The sequence below is a fragment of the Adelges cooleyi genome, unplaced genomic scaffold (assembly GCF_023614345.1).
Source record: "Adelges cooleyi isolate 19-005CV unplaced genomic scaffold, UGA_ACOO_1.1 ACOO_flye_CR_arks_rails_tigmint_CR_PRNA_651, whole genome shotgun sequence".
NCBI classification, from domain to species: domain Eukaryota; kingdom Metazoa; phylum Arthropoda; class Insecta; order Hemiptera; family Adelgidae; genus Adelges; species Adelges cooleyi.
Window position 1 is genome coordinate 10,669,545 of NW_026096352.1, and position 21,543 is coordinate 10,691,087.

A 21,543-nucleotide genomic window follows, 5' to 3' on the forward strand; every position below is an offset into this window, starting at 1 on the left:
ATTTTGGAATGCAATTACATCATTTGCATATATATTATATATAGGTACAAAACAACAATATAATATAATAATTTATGTTCGTAAATGTTAAATGAACTTTGATATAATAATAATTTTAATAATATAATAATAATAATAGAGGTAACAAATTAAAAATAAATCAGTATGGGAAAAATTATAAATAATAGTTCAGTCGTATTTTTTTTTTTTTAATTTGATTTTTACATGCATAACATTAGTGATTGTTATTAATTGTTTTATTTTTATTAATTAATTATAAACTAAGTTTTTGAATAATTCTGTTATTTATATTAATTATATACATCTGATTGAAAAACATTGAACAATAAGTAAATGTAATTTCATCAGTATACATTGCACATTACAATGAATGTTCTTACATTAGGTACTAATACAACACTACCATCAAGGTACACATTAGGTACTAATACAACACTACCATCAAGGTACACATTAGGTTGTTATAATTATTTTCTTAATGTTCATACACCAACTACAATTAGCTATAATAAAAGAATACACAATCATTGTAAATAATGAAGTTTAAAATAGTAACTATTCAGTTATAAACTCAAAAATAATTAATCAAATTTTAAAAAAATCACAAATTGTAAAAAAAAAAAGTAATAATAATTAATAACATTAACATATAATTTCGAGAAAAAAAAAGTAATAATGAGTGTGCTATAATATGTTCTAACAAAAAGTAAAAGCAATCACTAAGAACAAGATGATTTGAAAACTATGAGAGAACACCATTAGATAAATCAGGACAACTTTTCTTTAACATGCACCATTATTATAAGAACAAAATGATAAGACAGTTTCTTTTTAAGAAATATTTACAAAACTAATACACTGAAGCATTTTTACCCAACAGTATAGTGTTTGTTAATTAAAATATTGATACTTATTATAACCGTTAGATATATGTCATGAAATAGTTTTGTTAATCAGTCATATTTATTAATTGTTTATAATATGAGTTCGTCTCATTCTAAAAAAAAAATGCAGACCAACAAAAAATCATAACTAATTTATACCTAAATATCACTTGGTGCTTTTGGTCGCTGTTGTATGTATTCAGTAAATCAACACTAATTATTGGTTTAGAAATCAATTAATCTTCATCAATTAAACTACAGTTGTTGGATTTGAAGAGGACAAATCTAATGATGACATGAGCGAAGTAGGGTCGGATACCAAATGGGCGTTAACGTTTGTCTGAAAAATCATAAAATTATATGAAAGTAATGCATAAATAGTCAAACTCATATTGACAGTAGAGTGAGCAAAAATTAGTCAAATAATGAATAATTCATGAATTACTTAAATAAATAAAAAATAATTATTTATAAATGATAAAATAATTAAAAAAATTGAAGTCATCAATAAGAAATTCATGAATAACTATTTTAAAAAAAATGTATTGGCTATTGAATAATGTTATTCTTTGGTTGTTGTTAACATGACAATCTTATGTTGGATTTTTAAATACTTACAATTGTGCCAGGTCGTGCCCAAGTGTATACGTATCCATTTTGACAAGCTGCGACAAAACAGTCTTCGCGAAAGACGAGTGCTGTCAAACGGTCGTGTGCAATCTTTTTGCACACTAACGGCTCAAGACGTGGACACTGATCGAAACGAGGACAAGCAGCAGTACCAATTAATTGCATTGGGTCTTGAGTCGGTTTTTGTACAAAATTAGAGTTACCATTGTGCTTTGCATTATTAACAACACCGTTTTGTAATTTAGGTGTTGCAGGAGTTGGAGGTACTAATGTGACGTGGTTTAAAATATCGTCAGTTATATCCCACAAACATATCTGAGTGTCATGACCAACAGAGCCGAGTCTATAACAGGCTGGCAGACATGGTTCAATCGATGCGGACCTAGTGGTGTACGGGTCAAAGGCGACCACACTTACCCAGCTATGGTGCCCTTGACCACGTGCCACAACTCTTTGTTCGGCAATACTATAAACAGTAACTAAATCGTCTTCTCCGCCAACAACAATGTATCTGAAATAATAACATCACAACATTATTATAAAAAAAACATTAATCTATTAATATCATATCAATATACATTTTTAAATAAACTGTAATGTGTCTGTTTGGCTAATTAACTAGGCTAGGCTGAAACGACAGTCGATAGGTTCAAATGAATGAAAATAAAGGTTCCTACGTTTGTTTTGAATTAATTATAGTCTAAATAAGGGCCCACTGTACTTTATTTAAAAATTTAAGAAAATAATAAATGTGTCCACTATACAATTAACATTTTTTTACTAAATAACTGGAGTTAGTACAGCTTTTCAGAAAATATTAAACAAGAAAGAACAGTAAAAAGTATATGAGTATACCCGCTATGATGATTTAAGTACCTACTCAAATACAAAATTAATTTATGCAAGTTATAATAAAATGCTTATCAATTATTATATATAACATGCCTATTTGACTCCCAACTTCCAGTAATATTACGGAAAAAATAAAATACAATATTAAAATGATAAATATTTTATTTGCTTGGTAACAATCAACTAAAAAAATCAATAGACTTTTTTTGTTACGGAACAAATATTTAGGGGAGTCAAGAAGGTTTTAGTTCCACAATTTACTCCTGATCACTTACAATAAGAAGCTTTGATTAAAAATAATATGTACCTGCTATCTGGAGACCAACAAACACAAAGGAATCCGCCGAAATAACTTCGAGCAATGCCGACCAAGTCCATTTTTTCATAATCAAATACCCTGAGAAATCCATCCTGAGAAACCACTGCCAAATACAGGCCACAAGGAGAAAATTCAAACTCATTGATACAACTGCCGTCACAACCAATTACCCATCGATACATTGGATTTCGTGAGCTCTTAGTTTTGCATACATACACTGTGTACCCTTCCCCGGATTTTACTTGTTGGTAGCTGGGAACTGATGTACCACAAGTAAACGTTTCATTATACAAATATAGTTGACCGCTCATATGTGATACAAGGAAGAGGTGTTTTGATTTTGGCACCCATCGAACACAAGTCACTTTTGTTTTGTCAATCAATTTCTGATTAAGAATAAAATCATTAAGAATACATGTTTTTTTAAAAATAAACAATTAACAATTAATGTAAATAAATACTTGTAAATTAATATTATACCTCTTCATTAAAAAGTATGCTAACATCCTTTCTAACAGGATCTATCAACTGTATTAATCCTGTTGAAAAACCCACAATCAATGGAAGTGAATCTTCTGTGGTAGCAACAGAATTAAAATCATGACATGTAGGACTTATTCCTTTGTAAAGCTTTTTATCTACAGGTTTAGTCAAATCTGCTCCCTGTAAAAAACATGTATTTAACATTTATTTACTTACAGAATAATTATTTCAAATAAAAATTAATATATCAAAATGTATATAAAATCTAAACGCGATTACCTCAAAACATGATTTATTATTAGTTAATATATTACTGTTCTGGCAAAGCAATATCATAACATTCATTGTAAAATAACTTTTAGGCTATTAAACTTATTTAAGTTTTTATGAAAGTATTTTATATTGTTAAATAACAGGACGTACTAATTGGCAATTTTGCAGTAGTTTAATTTGTCTATTAAAGGAAACACAATGTTAAGCACAAAGAAAATATTAAACAAATTATTAACAATTAGATCTTTGGAAAGAATGAGAAAAGTTATATATTTTTTATCTGACTCCTTTACTATATATTAGCTTTAATACCTACTTTATTTTTAAAAGCTTTGTAATGAAGTCAAAAGCCATAGTGTACGTAGCATAACTGTTTTAACTTGAAAAGTAAACGAAATTTATGAATCTTATAGTACACAATATTTTTAAAAATCTAGAACTGTTGTTTGACGTAAATTACTTGTTAATAATTATTTTAAAATATGTACGTCCATTCGTAAATAGCCCATTTTGTCTATTTAATTTTCAGAGATAAAATTAAATGGAAGCTTAAATTCTCTAGTTTAACGGCTAAGTCACTGTTACATATCGACAAGGTTGCCCTTTTCATATAAACGTACACAAATATGAATTTATCAAAACTTGGTTTTTTTTTAAAAACTAGTGTTTTCTACACTGATTATAAATTCACGGAATCCTCTACTTCAAAAATGAAAGCTTCCCAAAATTTTAGAATTATTATTTTAGAAGTTCGCAATCATACCTAAAGTATGGGGGACAGCCACTACAATCAGCACAGCAACGTCCTTATTCGCTCTCCCTGGGTGGAATTTTTTATGATAATATTTTAACAGATTTTACATAGAATTTCAGAAATAATTAACACACGTATTACATAACACATTGTTATTATTATTCGCCCAAATTTTTAAAATAAAAATCTTTAACCGCTGCAGTATGTTGCAACTGCGAGAGTATACCATATACTCACACAATTTTCAAGTAGGTTTAACTTTTGAAGTAGCGTAGTATTTATGACTAAAAAAAGCTTCCAGTGAAGTAGTATTGTTCCTAACGTAACTGTTTATAAGAAATCAAATGTCATGAGTACAATGAGTCACAATGCCCATAACTATGTAAGAGTGATACAATATAAAACATAAAAACAATAAATAAGGGTACATCTGAACTTTTACTAAAAATAATGCCGTAAAAATACCTTGGAGCAAATTTACTTTATCGGCCACAATTTTTGCTATATCATAAAATATTTTACGCTAATAACAAGTCTGATGTAAAAAATTAGTGGAATTCACTAGTTCCAATGGCATAGCTACTTAAAATCTGCATATTTCTGTGTTAACAATAGGCAGTAGCTGACTGCTGCTGTACCATACATTTGTCGGCGACGCAAGTGCGCGCTGCTACAGTATTATTAGTTTATTTTTTTTATATTATTATTATCATATTATTTATGGTGTAATATCAATACTGTATTGAACAACAATATAATTTTCTTAAATTTTAAATCTTTAACTATTTAAAAACAACTCCCTACGCCTGCCAACTGCGGCAAAAAAAAAATTGCAAAAAAAAGGGTGTCCGGTAAAGTAAATTTATACCCATACCTTTTTGGTCCCTTTGTAGTAGAAGACAAATAACTCTCGTCCGATATTAAAACATATCCGGTCATCATTGCCGTTGGAGTCAGCATAGCTAACGAAAGATACGTGCACAGAAGTGTTGCTCTGAGCGTTGTAGCCAATGCGGTTAGGACGAGAATAGGTGGCCAACGTTAGCAGCTTGTAGACCCCTTCTCTGGTAGCGAATTGTGTCTTAAGCTGTTCCTTACAGCCACCGTCCAAGTTCATGGACATCATACACGAACCATAACCGTCGGTTAACGAGTTCATACTAGCCAATAGGCCGCTGTCGGATTCTAGGTAATCGTCGACCGTCACATAATTATCGTTATCCGGCGCGATAAAACCCATTCATTGTCGAGCGGTGGCCGGGCCCATGTTTGCGACGCTCACGACGACGGCTGATCAAATACGGGTCTACATGTTATGGCTCGGCTGTTGTCTTCGGCGCACAGCAAAGCTATCACAACGTTATGCACGCAATATGCAACGGAAATGTCGTATTAATTTTATTGGAATGAAGGACGAGACACAATTGAAAACAATATTACAACAGATAATATTGTAATATTATTATTATGAAGGGAACTAAAATATGGTGTATATATTATACTATGTAATCTCGTTAATGGACACGGACCGTGTTTACTGATAAGCTTGTGGAGGTAGTGTTGGTCGAGACGACGGTGCATCCCGTTGGTCGTTTGTCCTAAGCGGTAGAAACGTCGACACTCGATGATAGGCCGCCCCGAAAGTGATACTAATTACTGTTTACTATGAAGTATGATAGCAATATTCAAACGGATTGAATGGCTGAATTATGGATTATTATTTATTATGGATTAAGCCCATTAAGGCCAAATACTAGACATACCTAGATTACTCTAATCTAAAGTACTTGGTATGGCTTATGCTTATCTATTGGTTCTAGTTTAATTATACTGAACTTATTCTCTGCTTATTGTCGTCACCGGGAAAACACATAAAGAAACTAATCAAATCATACGTGATACAGATTCCTTAACAAGCTATATTAATTAAAATCTATAATATTCAAATTCTTCACTTTACCCCATGGCTAGATGTGGCTTGTCAGTCAAATCCCCGTCAGCTACCATAACTTCTTTAACTAAAATTTTATTATATTAAAGTATTAAAATTCGTTTATTAAAATAGGTAAAAGTGTAAAGGTCCCAGTCTGCAGTTTTCTTTATTTGATCAATTTGTATACATCAAACAATAATATTAATTTACTACTATAAAATTATATGTTTAATGTACAGCAAAGCAATATAAATTATGACAAAAGGTAATAACCATACATAATTTTCCGCTTAATGGGAATGGAAAGTTTTTCGAGTTACAAATCATTTAAAGTAATTTTTATCTGAGTTAAAGCGAAATACATATTTATTATATTTCCTTAAATGTACAAATTTGAGTTATAATTATTATAGAATTCTAATATCAATAATAATTAATTTTTAATATAGGAGTGTTTTGCTTAACTGATACATTACAAATATTATTTTTATAATAACTATTGTCAAACCGATATTAAATCCAATAACATTTGTTCCAGTTCTATGCCACGCAATATATTAGGAACGTAAGTTTTCTTGGTGTCTTTATCGTACATAAATCCTAGGTTGTAGAAGCCATTATAAATAACCTCTTTTTGGAGCCCTTTCATTAATTTATTGAGGTACACTGTTATAAGCTTCCGTGGGCTTTTTGGATTGTGGGTTTTATATTCAATAAGAAATTCTTTTAAGGTTTGTTGGTGGTTATCAGAAAATGTACAATTGTTGGTCAAGAGCGCACGTCTATTAAAGTCAGCATGGAAATTTAAAAATGCGACTATGTCTTTGGACAACTTAGTCATGTACATTTTACTAATATTATCTTTAAGATCCTTTATTGGATAGGTATTGTTTTTTTCTTCCACATAAGTCTTTAGGATAAACACATTAGCTATAAATCCGGTAGTGAACGATTCCTCGCCAGCGTACAATGAATTTAAGTAAATCAATGCTCCATACATGATATCAAACGTCTTAAATTTAACAAAGGACATAAACATGGAATTATGACAATCTATGACCCTAAAAAAATCAGTGGTCAGATTATGTCCTTGCCTTCGCAACAGTTTGCAATAATTCGCATAATGCTCTATCAAGTTTAAAAACTTAAGCAATACGTCCATATACTTGCAGCCAAGTAAAGTGACAGTCATAGCGAATTTTGATTTGACATTAATTTCAGTCACCTCTTCGTTGTACAGGGTTTGTGAAGAAAAATTGTAAGTATCGCCGTTTTGTAACTTAATAGTACCTTCTACGTTGTTGATCTGAAGCCATCCGTCTTTATATGAACTTAAAAGAATATTAAGGTAATACGAGAGATCTTGAGCAGAGTCACACGAAACAAAACCCTGATGAATGCTCACAAGTAATGCAACATAAAAATTTAAAAACATGAGATCCATTTGATTTTAGAATTTATAATTACTTAAATTTGTGAACGGCGTTTGATATCAACAATCAAAAATCACATCTACACTTTACATTTTAATGTATGTATCCCATTTATTAAAAAAACATACTGATGCTTCAGTCATTTCTCAACACACTGTCACGAATTACACTTATTTACACAGCTGACAAAGTATAGTTTATAAATAGTTTCGCGTAACACAATAAAGAAATCTTAACAAAAATTAGGCCATATGCCCTTATATCTGCTTTTTGGCCTCTATAGAGATGTATAACATTATGAACAAAAATAATTTTTTGTAATTGATCCGGTAGACACTTTGGAAATATGATTTTTTACTTTTGACAAATGGGCTTTTAAAATTTGTATTTTCCATAAGTCTTAACGGGTCATGATTAGTAAGTAAATCCAAAAATATGTTTTTATTTAGAGCTGATGAATTCTAACTTATAAATATACAAAACCGTAATACTAGTTATTAACATCATCATCATCATCATCATCATCATCATCATCATTATCATCATCATCATCATGTAGTTTAACAAGCCATGAAGGCCCAATGAATTCTGCCATCATGAGATGGTTTCTTGACAAATTTGCTATCCGGGGCAGGTCGTTAGTCTGTCGCCGGAGAGGAAGATGGCGGCTCCTTTTCACCGGACAATTGCTCGCCTAGCAAATGGAGCGCCTGACAGGCCCGTGACTAAGTGTCAAACCAGCGACAGTGAGCATTAACACACTGCTGCCTTACCCCTCAGCCACTCCTCTTCCTTCTTACATTAGTTATTAACACTTGATAAAAAAATCACGAAAAATAGGTATTATTAATGTGTTAATTGGCAATTTAATTAAGCTAAAGAATAAAATCTAGAAAGATAAAAGGCAATTTTATGTACTGATAATTATATTAATCTGTATGGGAATACAATACATACATGTAATTTGTGTTTACTAACTATATTTCACAGGTAACAGTTAACAATATAGAAAAAGAACTTTACAATATAAATAATATTAATATATTTAATTTTCTTTGAATTTGAAATGTAAGTTATGTACAATGTATATATGTATGTATTATTACATTTTTTTGTAATATTTTACTGCACTTTTACCATTATGGCATAAAAAAATTATGAGAAAAGAATTTAAAAAATAACAAATCAATTTAATGTAATACAAATTAATAATGTAATAACTAAACAATTTTTGCTAATAGAGCAAATTATTTAAAAAATGTTTTATTAACATTACAACTGATACATTCAACAACTAATATTATTACATATCAAAAGTTGTAATATTCAAGTTCATAAAATAAGTAAAATTAATAATTTTATTGGTGTATTGTGATATATTTAGTCATAGTACTTATGGTAGACAACAATAATATTATTGTTTGCTTTAGTCAAACCAAACAAATTGTTCTTAAAAATAAACCCAACTAAGGAGATTTAAATGGGTAGGAATTTATTGGCGGAATTTAAGTAAATAGATATGATGAATAGGTAATTTAATGAAGGGGTAATTTTATTTATGTTAGTAAATGGAGGACGATATTTATATTACTTACAGTGACTAGGAAGCGTTACAGAAAATGTATGGTGACATGGGTCAACAACAAAAACACTGTATAGCTTTTGAGCTGTTGCAACCTGTACTAACTAGGTCAATCGTTGGCCGCCATCCATTGAACTCTTTTCTGGACCGTCTTATCACTTTTGGAGTGGTGGCATTGGCACACACAGCGCATATCAAAATTAACAATTATTTTTTAAAGTTCCAACTTTTGAATGGAGGCAAATTTAAGCCCCTTGCTATAGATAGAGCTACCATACCTGTTTTAACATAATGGCATTTGATTATAGCATATATTGTTTAAAATAATTACCTATTCAATACTATGTATCAAACAGATGAGTGCCTTAAAAATTATCCAGAAGCAACATACTTGGTGTACCAATATAATATACTGGTTTGTTATGTTTGCATCCAATATAAAAGAAAACAGCCACCATTGCAAATGCAGTAGAACCAGTGATTCTACATGACATACAGTTGTTGTTCACTTCATGTTTTGTAGGTTGCATTCTAAATAGTATGACAAATACCCTAATTAAGTTAAATCTTTATGTGAAACTGATACAAAAACATTTTAAGCAGTTTATTCAATTTATGATCATTTAACTAGCTGTACTCTGTATGGGTGATTTTAAGACACAAACATGTTGCAAGTCAATATAAAAATATACTAAAAAAGGAGTTAGCTGGGTAAACCTATCTAGGTATATTAATAAAATAAAGATAAATAAGAATAACATCTAAAAATGTATATTTCTTTTTCTATTTTTTGTATATAAGTATATAACGTTAAACGCCTTTAAAGAAGGTGAAGAAGGCTTTACAGATGTGACAAGTATAATTATTTTTATAAAGAGATTATCAAAAATCGAAAAACCATTAAGACTGTAAGTAGCTTAGACACAGTAAGAAAATCAGAGTGAAAATTAATCCGAAGTAATAAATAAATCTACTTTACTTGTGTATTGTTTTAAGTTTCAACTCCAAACTTCAAGATCTTGATAAAAATATTTGTTAATGGTTGGTAAGCATGTTATAACATGAATAATTCAATACTTTTCAAATAAATACAAAACTAAGCAGACTTATAATTATAATTTAGTGGATATTATGTAAAGAAAGAATTACTAAATTCCACTACAATACAATTCTAAATTGTAGAAATGTCATATTATTTAATACTTAATAGATAAATCCATAACTAAATTATTGCGATTAGCGATGGCCGATGCACAAACTGAAATTGTAATAGAAAATTAATTTTTATTAAATAATAATTTACAGTTTACATTAGTAAATTAGTTTTATTAATCATGAACTGTTTATCAGAAGTTCATGGAAGAAATCCAATCTCACCTCTGAATATGGAAGAGACAATAATAAATGGCGGCATATTATATTAAACAATTTACTTTTCAAATTTCCATACAAGATCCTAGCAATAATTCTGATATTTGTTTTGTTAAAGTAAAATATATTTTTATATGGTTTTTGTGCTCGAATACCTAGTTAATACCTAATAATATTTAATTGCTTGTTGATAATAATAATGTTATTAAGCTTTTACACGAAATGAAACACAAATGTTTAGTTTTAAATTTTTTATAAAGATACGTCCCAATGGAATATTTATGACTTTCATAGCCTATCAAGTATCTAGTCTAGATGTTATATCAGAACGACTGTACTCCAGAGCTAGATGAACGTAATTCACATTTGGCTCACTTTTTAAGAGAGCATAAAACTGTTAATTGTCTAGCGTATGATCTTATGAATTAATAACTCTTGTCCGGGATCAAGCGGTACCACCCGGGTTTTTTAGCGGCGACCGGAGAGGACCAAGTTATCTATAGTGCCTCTGTCCCGGTCAATAATGCCATACGAGTATTTTTTTTTAATAACTCTTGTAAATTTTAAAAGGAGAATTTTTAATAAAATTCTGACCTTAGGCTTGAAGTGAAATCAGATTCTGTATGAAAAACTGCAATAACTTAAAAACGCTATATTATAACAAAACAATTTAAACACATGTTATCATTACGCATTTTTTACTTAATATTTTATAAATATTACATATTTAAAAAAAATTTTGATCTATTTTTTTATTTTATTAAATAGCAAATAATTAATCAACGAGTACTCAAATAAAGAGGCCTATGTACGCAGGATAGGTACGTATAACAAATTCCCAAAATCAAAATGGCCGATGACCTTGCTTATTTTAATTAGCGTTCATGGATTGCTATACTGAGTCAGTATTACTGACTAACCGCTGCGGTCTGAAATCAGTGTAACTAATTGGATATACCTCCTTATAAGTACAGTTTTTGTTCATTTACATTAGTTCCTAGTACCTACTTATTATATTTATTGTGCCGTTCCCAGTAAATCGCTAAGTTAAACTGAGTAGAATATTTTCACGGACCAATTATTGTAGAATATACAGGGTAGGTAATTCATTAAAGATAAGATACTTATTTTTTCTTATAATAATTGTAATTTTTAATTTTTTTTGAAAACATTTTTATTTATACTATTTTACAATAATATAAAATTACTAAATATTTACCTTTTTTAGTATTTTTCAGAGCACTATATACTTTAGAAACATATATACTTAATTAACTTTTTAAATTAAGAATAATTTGTTGAAAAGTTTTGTCTGGTCGATTACCAGTCGTGGATAGTAAATTTGACAGGGCGGGATTGGACGTGAAGTGGAGTGCGGTAGAGAAAATTGTTAACAAATTATTCTTAACTAAAAAAGTTCATTAAATATATAGATTACCATATTTTATGGTTTAAAAGTTAAGAGACGCATAGAGATCTGGAAAAAAATTAAAATATAAAAAATTGTATTCTACCTAATATTGTAGAATAACATATTAAACTATTGTGTCTAAAAAAGCTACAAAATTGAAATTATTTCAAGAGAAATAGTGTGTCTTATCCTTAATGAATTATCCTGTATAATATTTACAGAGCATTGACAGAAATAATTGTAGTCTGCACTCTGCAAAGTGGCAAATTAGTTCAATGAATAGCTGAAGTACTTAGCTGATTAAACCATAATATAATATATAACACGTATGCCGGGAAAAGAATAAAGATATTATAATTTATAAATCAAATTAGCGACATTATTATTTTAGTAATTTCGTATGTAAACGCAAACGTGTTAACTAGGAAAAAGAGTTTAATAATTTTTGGATCGGTAATGTCTCAGCACTTGTAGAATTTGCAGACTGTGACGGCTTTGCTTGAGTTGATCGCGTGACTTGACATTTATTATAATTGATCCTTGGAAAATTTGAATGACTATTTGTATGTGTTGTGGTTAATCTAACATGTTGCGTATCGTGTAAATACATTGTACAAATGGTTAATTAAAAATATATAAAAGTTCTTAGGCATGCGCACGTGAACGTTTTTCAAAAGGCCAAATTCTAAGCGCCCGCCCAATATTGGGAGTTGTAAAATTCGTGGTCGTTAATAAATTAGAACAACTCAAAATCGTTTTTATTCAACTATCTATTTATATTAAATATTAAGTGGTGAAAAAAAAATGTTATTGGTTATCATAGTAGTTGTAGTTGTTATAATTTGTTTTAATATGCTAACTTTATGTTATAACTACTCATATTATAATGTATTTGTTTGTTTATTTGTACGTTATTTTTTATTTTTAAGCATAATAGTGTATTATTCTGTGTGTAGCTTATTTATTTCATAATTCATGAGAAGTATTATAGTGTTTACATAATATAATTATTATAATATAGTATAATTTTTTTAAAGATTTAAAATATTTTTTTTTTTATGTATACTAATGGTTCAAAAAAAAGAAATAAAGTGATTCGCCGGCGAAGCGTGCGGCTTTGTAAAAAAACACTAGTTTAAATGTTATGTCTGAGCACGCCTGTGTACATTTTTTAAACATTATATCTAAGCATGATTCACGCCTCGTGTACTACTCACACCTATATTATATATTATTGTATTTCTATGCAGTGTACATTTATTTTGTATTAGTTAAAATAATGTACCTAAATTATACGCAAGAAACAATTATTATATTATTCGCGGTAACTATTAAAAAAATTAGTGCTTTAATAGTCATCAAATCATTGTTCAAAAAAGCCTTATGATATTGACAAAATGACAAACATTAAACAATAAAAATTATGAAGTAGATTCATGGAATTTCTGAGGCATTGGGAAGTGGGAACATCGAACGTGCTGAGCATCCTTTTCTTAAGTCTTAAAAATATTTCGAACAACAATTACTCGGTTGAAATATTGTAAAAGAAATCTTGTATTAGGTCAATCCGTCATGGTGGGTTCGTCTTTGGTGCGAGTGTGTACTTAATTACTTCAGAATTATTTCTAAAAACCAGATTTCTAAAGATCAACATAAATATTTTTCCGGAATTAAATAGTCTATTAAATAGAGTAAAGAGCTGCATTCTTCATGGACGTCGTTACTTGAGTTATTTTAACATACCTTTTTAATAAAATAAATTACAAAATAAATTTCAGATTATAATATTTTACAAAGTGCAAATATTTATTGTATTAAGTAGGTATTTGTAAGGATTGGAGCAACAATTAAATGTATCCACTTTTTAAAATTGTTCAGGACGATTTATTTAAATTTAGTCAAAGAGATCTACAAATATAGTCTATAAATATTCAGCGTTATTATAGTTATTACAATGTTTGGCGGGAGAAGAAGTGTTGTTAGTAGTGATAGTGTTCTGTGTAATATTATAAAACTAAAATTAATTATTATTACACACTACACAGTACACTCTGACTATACTGACTTATAGACGTGTATTATCTCACTGCACTTTTCCTCCTGACTACACGTCAAATACTAATAACACTCCGAAAATTAATTATCTGAAACTGGTTATTAACCAACCCTCGATTTTAACAGATTTTAGTTAATTTAAAAGTTAATAAAATATAGTAAATGACTATACTGTAGTACTGTAGTACTGTATACATTTATATTTAAGTTTGAAAAGTCAATAGACTTCTAAAAAGCACCTATTCAAAGTTAAATAATTGGAAATAACAATAAATTATAAAAAATACAATAACAAAATATTAAAAAAAATATATATAATAAATATGTATATAAATAATAAATAATATCTATTAGTATAATTATATAACAAAACCATTCAAATCCAAGGATGTGGTTTGTGTTAAATGGATTATCGTATCCGGTATGGTTATATAATTACTGTTTGTTTAAAAATAAAAACAATAATTCTCCAGTGGGCATGACAAAGGTTAGACATAAGGAATAGACTGTACTGTGAGGATAGATTTGGTGTAAAATTTAGTGAAAGTTTACACATACCTACTAAAAAAAAGTAACTTGTTTTAGTCCCCGAGGACACAGATTTTTTTGTTCCGGATTTAATAGTTTACAAAAATAGGGTTTGAATTAAAAAAATGAATTAAATGTCCTTAGTACCGCACCTTAGTACTAGGTCACCCTTGATTTTGTACGTTTAGGTTTGCAATAGACCTAATAGAAAACGTATAGTAATAATTAATAGGAACTTGGGTACTACATGTTTTTCTCTAGCAACTTATTGAAGAATTCGATACCGTGTATTGCCTAGTTTTCGGTTTAAAATGGTATTGTTATGCGATCTCGGTCATCTTCAAACAGTCAAATCGACGATGCGAAATTGGAATGTCCGTTTTTACATCAAACTGTAAATGTGTTCGGTCGTAATACTTCACCACGTTTATATTTTATCCTTAAAATGTGTTATTATTATTATTATTGTATAGTGTACCTGATACATTTTTTTAAATGTGTTCTTCGACCGCGTTTTTAAGATAATCGATTCGCCTGCCAACTGTAACTGTTACTGTTATAGGTATAGGTACCTACTAATTTATTATTATACAGACGAAACCGATATGCATCCAAACTACCAAAATATATTAATTTTACACAATAATAATAATATATACATATATATATTGTACATCGCGTAGGTCAACATTATGTATATTGTGGCGGATAGCTGTAAATAAATAAAAATAAAAAACACTATTGTTTCCGTTTGGCCGATTATCGACGAGAGGTCTACAGCAAATAATTACCGTATCCGGAAGCCGGTGTACAAATTAAATTGTGCGCGTTACGCTTTTGTTAATGTTGATTCAGGGCGCAGAAGGACCAGCTGGACTCGAGACGCGGTTAGGTACTCCGGACTTAAACCTGGACCAGTGTAGTGGTTACCGTCAGGCTCGACAGCCGTATAATATTATAGTATAGACACTGTGATTTGAACATTCAACCCGTGCTCGTGCCCGTCTAACTCGGTCGCCGTTCCCACGTTTGTTTTTTGCCGGTCGATGTGGTGTATAAGTGGCGTATTGTATTTCTGGGCAGACCGGCGTTTATAGCCGTTTATTGTAACCCACTTTGTCCGTGACCGCCGCCACGCGAGCACCTCTAACTACGAGACTGTCAATGATGTTCTATACACGGTGTGGTCGTCGCGGAGAAAGTAATATAACAAGTATAATGTTCCTGTAGCTACATATTATTATAATATAAGTATATCGTCTTCTTTTACTCGCTCGTTCATAACCGTGTCAAGGCCCCACACTCTATAGTATTATCACGGTCAACCGTTTTCTTCTACACGCTCGCACGCGGAGATACTTATACATACCTGTTGGATTGGCTTTTTATATTTTTTTTCAATCGAATTTTTTACTCTTCTCTACATATCCGTCGCGCGCTAACGTGTCCGCTCGCAGTCCAATTGCAACTGTCGCCGCCGCCGTCGTGCGTTAAATTATTATTTTCTCGACATTAGTATATTGATTTACAGCTTTTTTCAATTACACCGCGACAATGGCAACGGTGTTCGTTTAGCGCAGGCCGTTCGGATTGGCGAAGATGAACCACCGTAAAACACGTACGGTCGCGGCCGTATGGTTGTTGCTGGCGCTCAGCTTGCAAGTACACCTTTCGGCAGCACAGGAAGTCGTCCAGACAGCACCTGCGTCTGCACCGGAACAAGCGGTCGAACACCGCGGAGTTAAGTCCTTCGAAACCCAAGAAGACGGCGACAGTGCCGTGGCCGTCTTAGAGGATGCGACCACGTCGTCCCTACCCACTAGACTGCTCGAACAAGGTACAGTAAAGCGGTGGTGTATTTACAATACTTACTTCTAGGGGGTGACGTGCAAAAACATACTGTTACCCCCTAACCCGTTTGTATACAAATCTCGCTCTTATGGCCAGACCAAAAAATGTGCACCTTTGTTTTTTGTTTTGTACGCAACGCTAGAAACTGTTTAATTATATGATTTGTGGTTTTCAAATTTCAATTAGACAAAATGCATTTTAAGCGCATTTTCAAAATTTTGCTTGTCATGGTTTTTAAAAAATAATTAAAATATAAGTTGTCTTACATTTATTTATTAAACATACTGTTAAAAAAATGTTAAATTGTTTGTAATATTTTATCCGAAACTTACGTTAACAGTAATATTTTTATAATTACAATATTTAACATTTTTATGAGGCAATTGAGGGGACGGGGTGATAAATCACCCTGATTAACCCCTGTAAATACGCCACTACAGTAAAGACTATACTATTTCTATTTATTATTAACTTCCAAAATGGTTCCCCGACTAATAGCTGTTTGCATACGCGAATCAGCAAAGTTAAGGATCTAAAGATTTTTAGCCTCCCTACCTAAACTTATTTCTTGAAAAATAAAATTTTATACTTTAAAAAGATTTCAGTCATTAAGTTCGAAAATAACTCGGAATTTAGTGGTTTTTTCAAAAAATGTAGTTATTATTTTTTTCAAATTTTGTACAACCAATTGGCAGAAATTTATAAGTTGATTTTCAATGACTATATGATTTTCTTGACCGAGACATTTGCAGCAGCTATTCGACAAAATCGTGTTTTTTTAGCCCCTATTGGAAAAGTTGTGCGCTTTACATACAAAAAAAATATTAAAATTCAACAATAGATACTCCAAAAAGGGATTTCTATGAAAGTTATTTGCTATAAAACTTTCGCCATAACTCAGAGAAAATAAAATTTTAAAGTTTTGTAACTATAGCAATTAATATTCAATAGTTTCAAGTTATAGTTGCCTACTTAAAATGGCTCCTAGATTAATGTTTGTGAAATATTGCCTATCCTTCCTGCTTAATAAATAGCTCTTTCCGTTCTCTTTAATAGTTTACCCCATCATTTCAGTATAATTAAACTACTTTTTTAATTTTAACATACACACACACAACGACCATAAGCCCTAATATAAGCCCATAATATTAGTATATTATGCGCTTATACAGTCTCCTGTGGTTTTGATACACGTATACATTGAATTTGTACGTTTAACAGCAACATTATTTATTAGGTACCGTTAATGTACTATAGATATGTAGTTCAGATGACGAATTAATTAATGTATATTTTATAGAACAAATGACTTATTTTTAATTAAAGTATTAAACTAAAAACCCAATCAAAAAGTTAATAAACATTTTATAATTATCATAATGACTAGTTATTTTTTAGATTACGTGTACCCGCCACAAATTGATTAAAGTGTATTGAAAAATGATTCTATATATAATTATTTTCTCAACAAAAATACTTCGCCATCTCAGGGTAAAAACCCGTTAATTAAAACCAGAAGTTTAACATTAAAATATGCTGTCAATAAAATATAGTTTACATTTAGCACAAGAGTTCTTAGGAATTAATTATATTGAGAAGCTGTTTTAGTAAAATATGTTCTCTTTTTCTGAAACACGATTTACGTAAAGCATATCTCGTAAGCACATTTTTGGAGAGTTACATTTATCAGCTTAGAGGTCAATCTTACAATAATATAGCATATGACAATAAATAAGGTCAAAAGGTCGCTATAACTTTAGCGATTTTTGAAAAAAAAGCAAATATCTAAAGTAAATTAATGACAGTTTCTTAAAACTTAAAAAAACAGTACTAAATACTTTTAAATAATAAATTATTTAAAAAATAGTCTATTTAAGTTGATAACGAATTCCGTGGTCTTTATTTTTGGTATTATGATACATTTTTATAAAATTCACCACCACTTTAACGCATCGCACGCATTAAATGACATAACTTCACTTATAGCTATTATAAATTTGAAAATATTTTTATTAATTTATTAATACAGTAGTTTTCTCATTCTTGGGATAATTAAAAAATGTTTGGCCTATGGTAATAATGCGCCTGTCGCCTGGTATAAAAGACATTGCGTGACTAAATGTTGAGCTTAAGTTAAACCGACGTTTATATTTTATTTATAGTCGACACAGAATTTGAACGAAAACATCAACAACAACAAGGCATGAAGATCAAAAAAAAAAGGAAGCCCATGCTCAAAGGAAAGCACAAGAAGAAGAAACAATCGTTCAAGGACAAAATGATGCCACTTATGATGATACCGGTCGTGTTGCAGATCATGACCATACCTATGATGATAATGAACTTGAAAATGTTGGCCATGAAAGCAATATTGGTTGGAAAGCTGGCAATGCTTTTGGTGATATTGAACGCCATTCGAAATTGGTCGATACGAGCAGGAGGGGGCGGTTCGATCAAAAGTAACGCGCCTGAAGGGGTATGTTATAAAACTATATTATTATCCATTAATATTTATTCTTATACCTATATAATTAGACTCAACCACGAGACATTAGGGCTTGCTGGAAAATCTATGATTTTATATCGACGATAAGAAAAGATCAGTGGAATTTTCTCTAAAATGATCGAGTACAATTCGAAACCGAAACTAATTATATAAGTTTTTTAAAATTTAAAACTGATTAGTCATCACTCATCATTTAATACATTTCAACAATTTTTTAAAAACACTCACCGAGACTTAGTATGGGCTTTAGTTTAACCTTACCACATAGATAGGTATCTTTTTGAAAATATTAGTTTCTATTATAAAAAAGTTTTATAATAGTTATTAATTAATGAATCAAAAAAAGTGCGTGTTACGATAAAAGTTAATAAAAAACAAAAATTAAAATAAACTAAAATGCTAAATACATGTTTAACTTAAAAACCAACAAAACTGATACAAAGATAGTTTTGCGATTTTTTATGAATAATTTCTAGTTTTGATTGAATATTGAATAAAATAGACATGTGTAAAATAGACGTACGATACTAAGTTAGTAATTTATCTTGAGCTAAATATAATGTTTAAGTTATACTTCTTTTCTGTAGGAGATCTTATTATGCCAAGTTCTTTGACGTATTATTTTTTCATTTATTCAACTGTTTTAGTTACCACTGTTTTTTGACGAAAAAATCTTGTCACGACAATGAACATTTTCCGCATACGTTACTCAACATTTTTGACTTTTAATTTAACAACAATAAGTTGACTCTGGGAAAAAATATTCCTAAATAAGCATTATGTTTTTGTACACTATTGTAAATCTGTCATTGTAATGACATACTTGAGGAAATCGATTCCTCCTATAGAATTGCATTCTCTTTGTAGAGAAAAATAGATACTACTAAATTAAAAAACACGAAGTATCACAAAATCATTGCAACTCTTTAAAATGTCATTTAATAATACAGCAAAAACGCTTACAGTTACCACCTTCAATTTAAGGATGTTTTTACATAGATTAGGTCTCTTTCTGTAATTAAGGGAACCTAGACAATATTCATAAACTCATCACAGCATATTAAATAATTAGCTGTTATAGCACACTAGCATTTTTCCTGAATAATATGACCTTCATGGGGGTCGCTAAAAGGAACGATACAGGCTGGGGATTTTAGACCATTCAAAAACTTCTAAAACTTTCTCAGACGTTCGACAGATATAAAATACGTTACTCAGGGGCTATGCCTAATTAGTTGACATTTTTTGAGAGCCTCAATGGATTTGAAAGAATTTAAACTTCTCTAGCCCTCTTTTAGTTGCGTTAATGAAGATATGTTAGACTCTAACAAAAATTAATGACTAAATCATCAACGTTGCGCCGAAACTTACCAAAATGGTACTTATACTAATTTGTTTGAATCGGTTAGCGTGATATTTATTTAATTGTTATTACCTACTTGTTGATTAAAGACTGTCATATATTTTTAGTGATTTGTATGTGTTCAGGATTCGGAATTGATGTCGCAACACTACGGATATAACGGTGGACCGGAGTACGGTGCATTAATGAACAACTGGTACTGGAAAAGAAGGTGATATTTGCTAGCCCAGGACCGAACTCAAGAAATAAGCCACGACTATTCGACTCGACATGGCTGCTCTCTTGTAAACACATTAGGCTGATCAAATTTAACATATTATAAATTATAATTTATTACTTAAGATATTATTTATTTATTTAAGTCTCTAAGATGTTATAGTCATTGTTACATTTTAAGCTTATCCATAACGAACAAAAGTATTTTTAATATATTGAGTACTCAGTACTGTTGTCCAGAACGTGTGCCTGAACTAATGTTGTTACATATTTGTCGACAAAAAGTACAAAAGAAAAAATAAACATCCAGTTTATCATTAAATATTTTTCGTTTGCTTTATCCTGCATTTAAAAATTTAATTAAAATACAAAAATACCAATATTATAATGATAAATTACTTTTTTAACTCAATGTTAAAGTTAAATAATACAAACTAATAATTCAAAATAGTAATGAAAATCGCCTGTTTTTAATTTTTTTTTTTACCAATATAAATAATAAAATTATTGTTTCGTACAAACTATATTTAAACGTCCGGATATCAAAATCTTCAGAAATCTATATTTCGGTTCCATTTATAGTCTATAGATATCCTGTTTTTAATTCAATTTGAACTTAATTGATTGGTTATAAGGAAAAATTTCACGTTTTTTTTAATGTGGATTCCAGTGTTATAAATTTATTTTTGGCATACTGCATTTTAAAACATGTTTTTCTTACATCAATAAAAAAGTGACTTTGCCGGTTTTGCTCTGTAACTACCTTTTATACATGGACTAATAAAAATACAATTATTTAGGTTTCGAGTTCAGTATACTATAAGTAAAGTCATATAACATAAAATACATTATTTTAAACATTATCTATACAGGGTTCCGTAACGTAACGAAATATAAACTCAATTATATTCTCAATCATTTGTTTTATCCCGGTAATGTTAAAACGAATTTTGCTAAGTTAGGTTAGGTTAGCGAAAATAGTGATCTAAAACTGGTTATCGACCAGTCAAAATGTTTACTACATTATTCTTTATCACTATTTTTGCTAACCTAACCTAACTTAGCAAAATTCGCTTTA

At 30.1% G+C, this 21,543-nt stretch overlaps 2 protein-coding genes across 3 annotated transcripts; one reads left to right on the forward strand and one right to left on the reverse strand.

The window, feature by feature from the left end:
• Positions 1-132: 132 nt before the first annotated feature.
• Positions 133-10,395, reverse strand: LOC126844448 (WD repeat-containing protein 20). The gene is made up of 8 exons (XM_050582652.1): positions 10,144-10,395; positions 9,556-9,695; positions 9,178-9,442; positions 5,091-6,234; positions 3,187-3,369; positions 2,695-3,092; positions 1,524-2,046; positions 133-1,245 (listed from the first exon to the last, which is right to left on the reverse strand). Exons 4-8 carry the CDS (start codon positions 5,454-5,456, stop codon positions 1,156-1,158), a joined length of 1,560 nt encoding a protein of 519 aa, XP_050438609.1. The 5' UTR covers positions 5,457-6,234; positions 9,178-9,442; positions 9,556-9,695; positions 10,144-10,395; the 3' UTR covers positions 133-1,155.
• Positions 10,396-15,531: 5,136 nt separating this feature from the next.
• LOC126844332 (uncharacterized) lies at positions 15,532-20,787 on the forward strand. 2 transcript variants are annotated; one of them, XM_050582459.1, is made up of 3 exons: positions 15,532-16,366; positions 18,543-18,856; positions 20,357-20,479. In XM_050582459.1, exons 1-3 carry the CDS (start codon positions 16,129-16,131, stop codon positions 20,357-20,359), a joined length of 555 nt encoding a protein of 184 aa, XP_050438416.1. In that variant the 5' UTR covers positions 15,532-16,128; the 3' UTR covers positions 20,360-20,479. The 2 variants fall into 2 exon arrangements, with proteins under 2 accessions (XP_050438416.1, XP_050438415.1); XM_050582458.1 differs by having other exon boundaries at positions 15,544-16,366; positions 20,375-20,787.
• Positions 20,788-21,543: the final 756 nt, after the last annotated feature.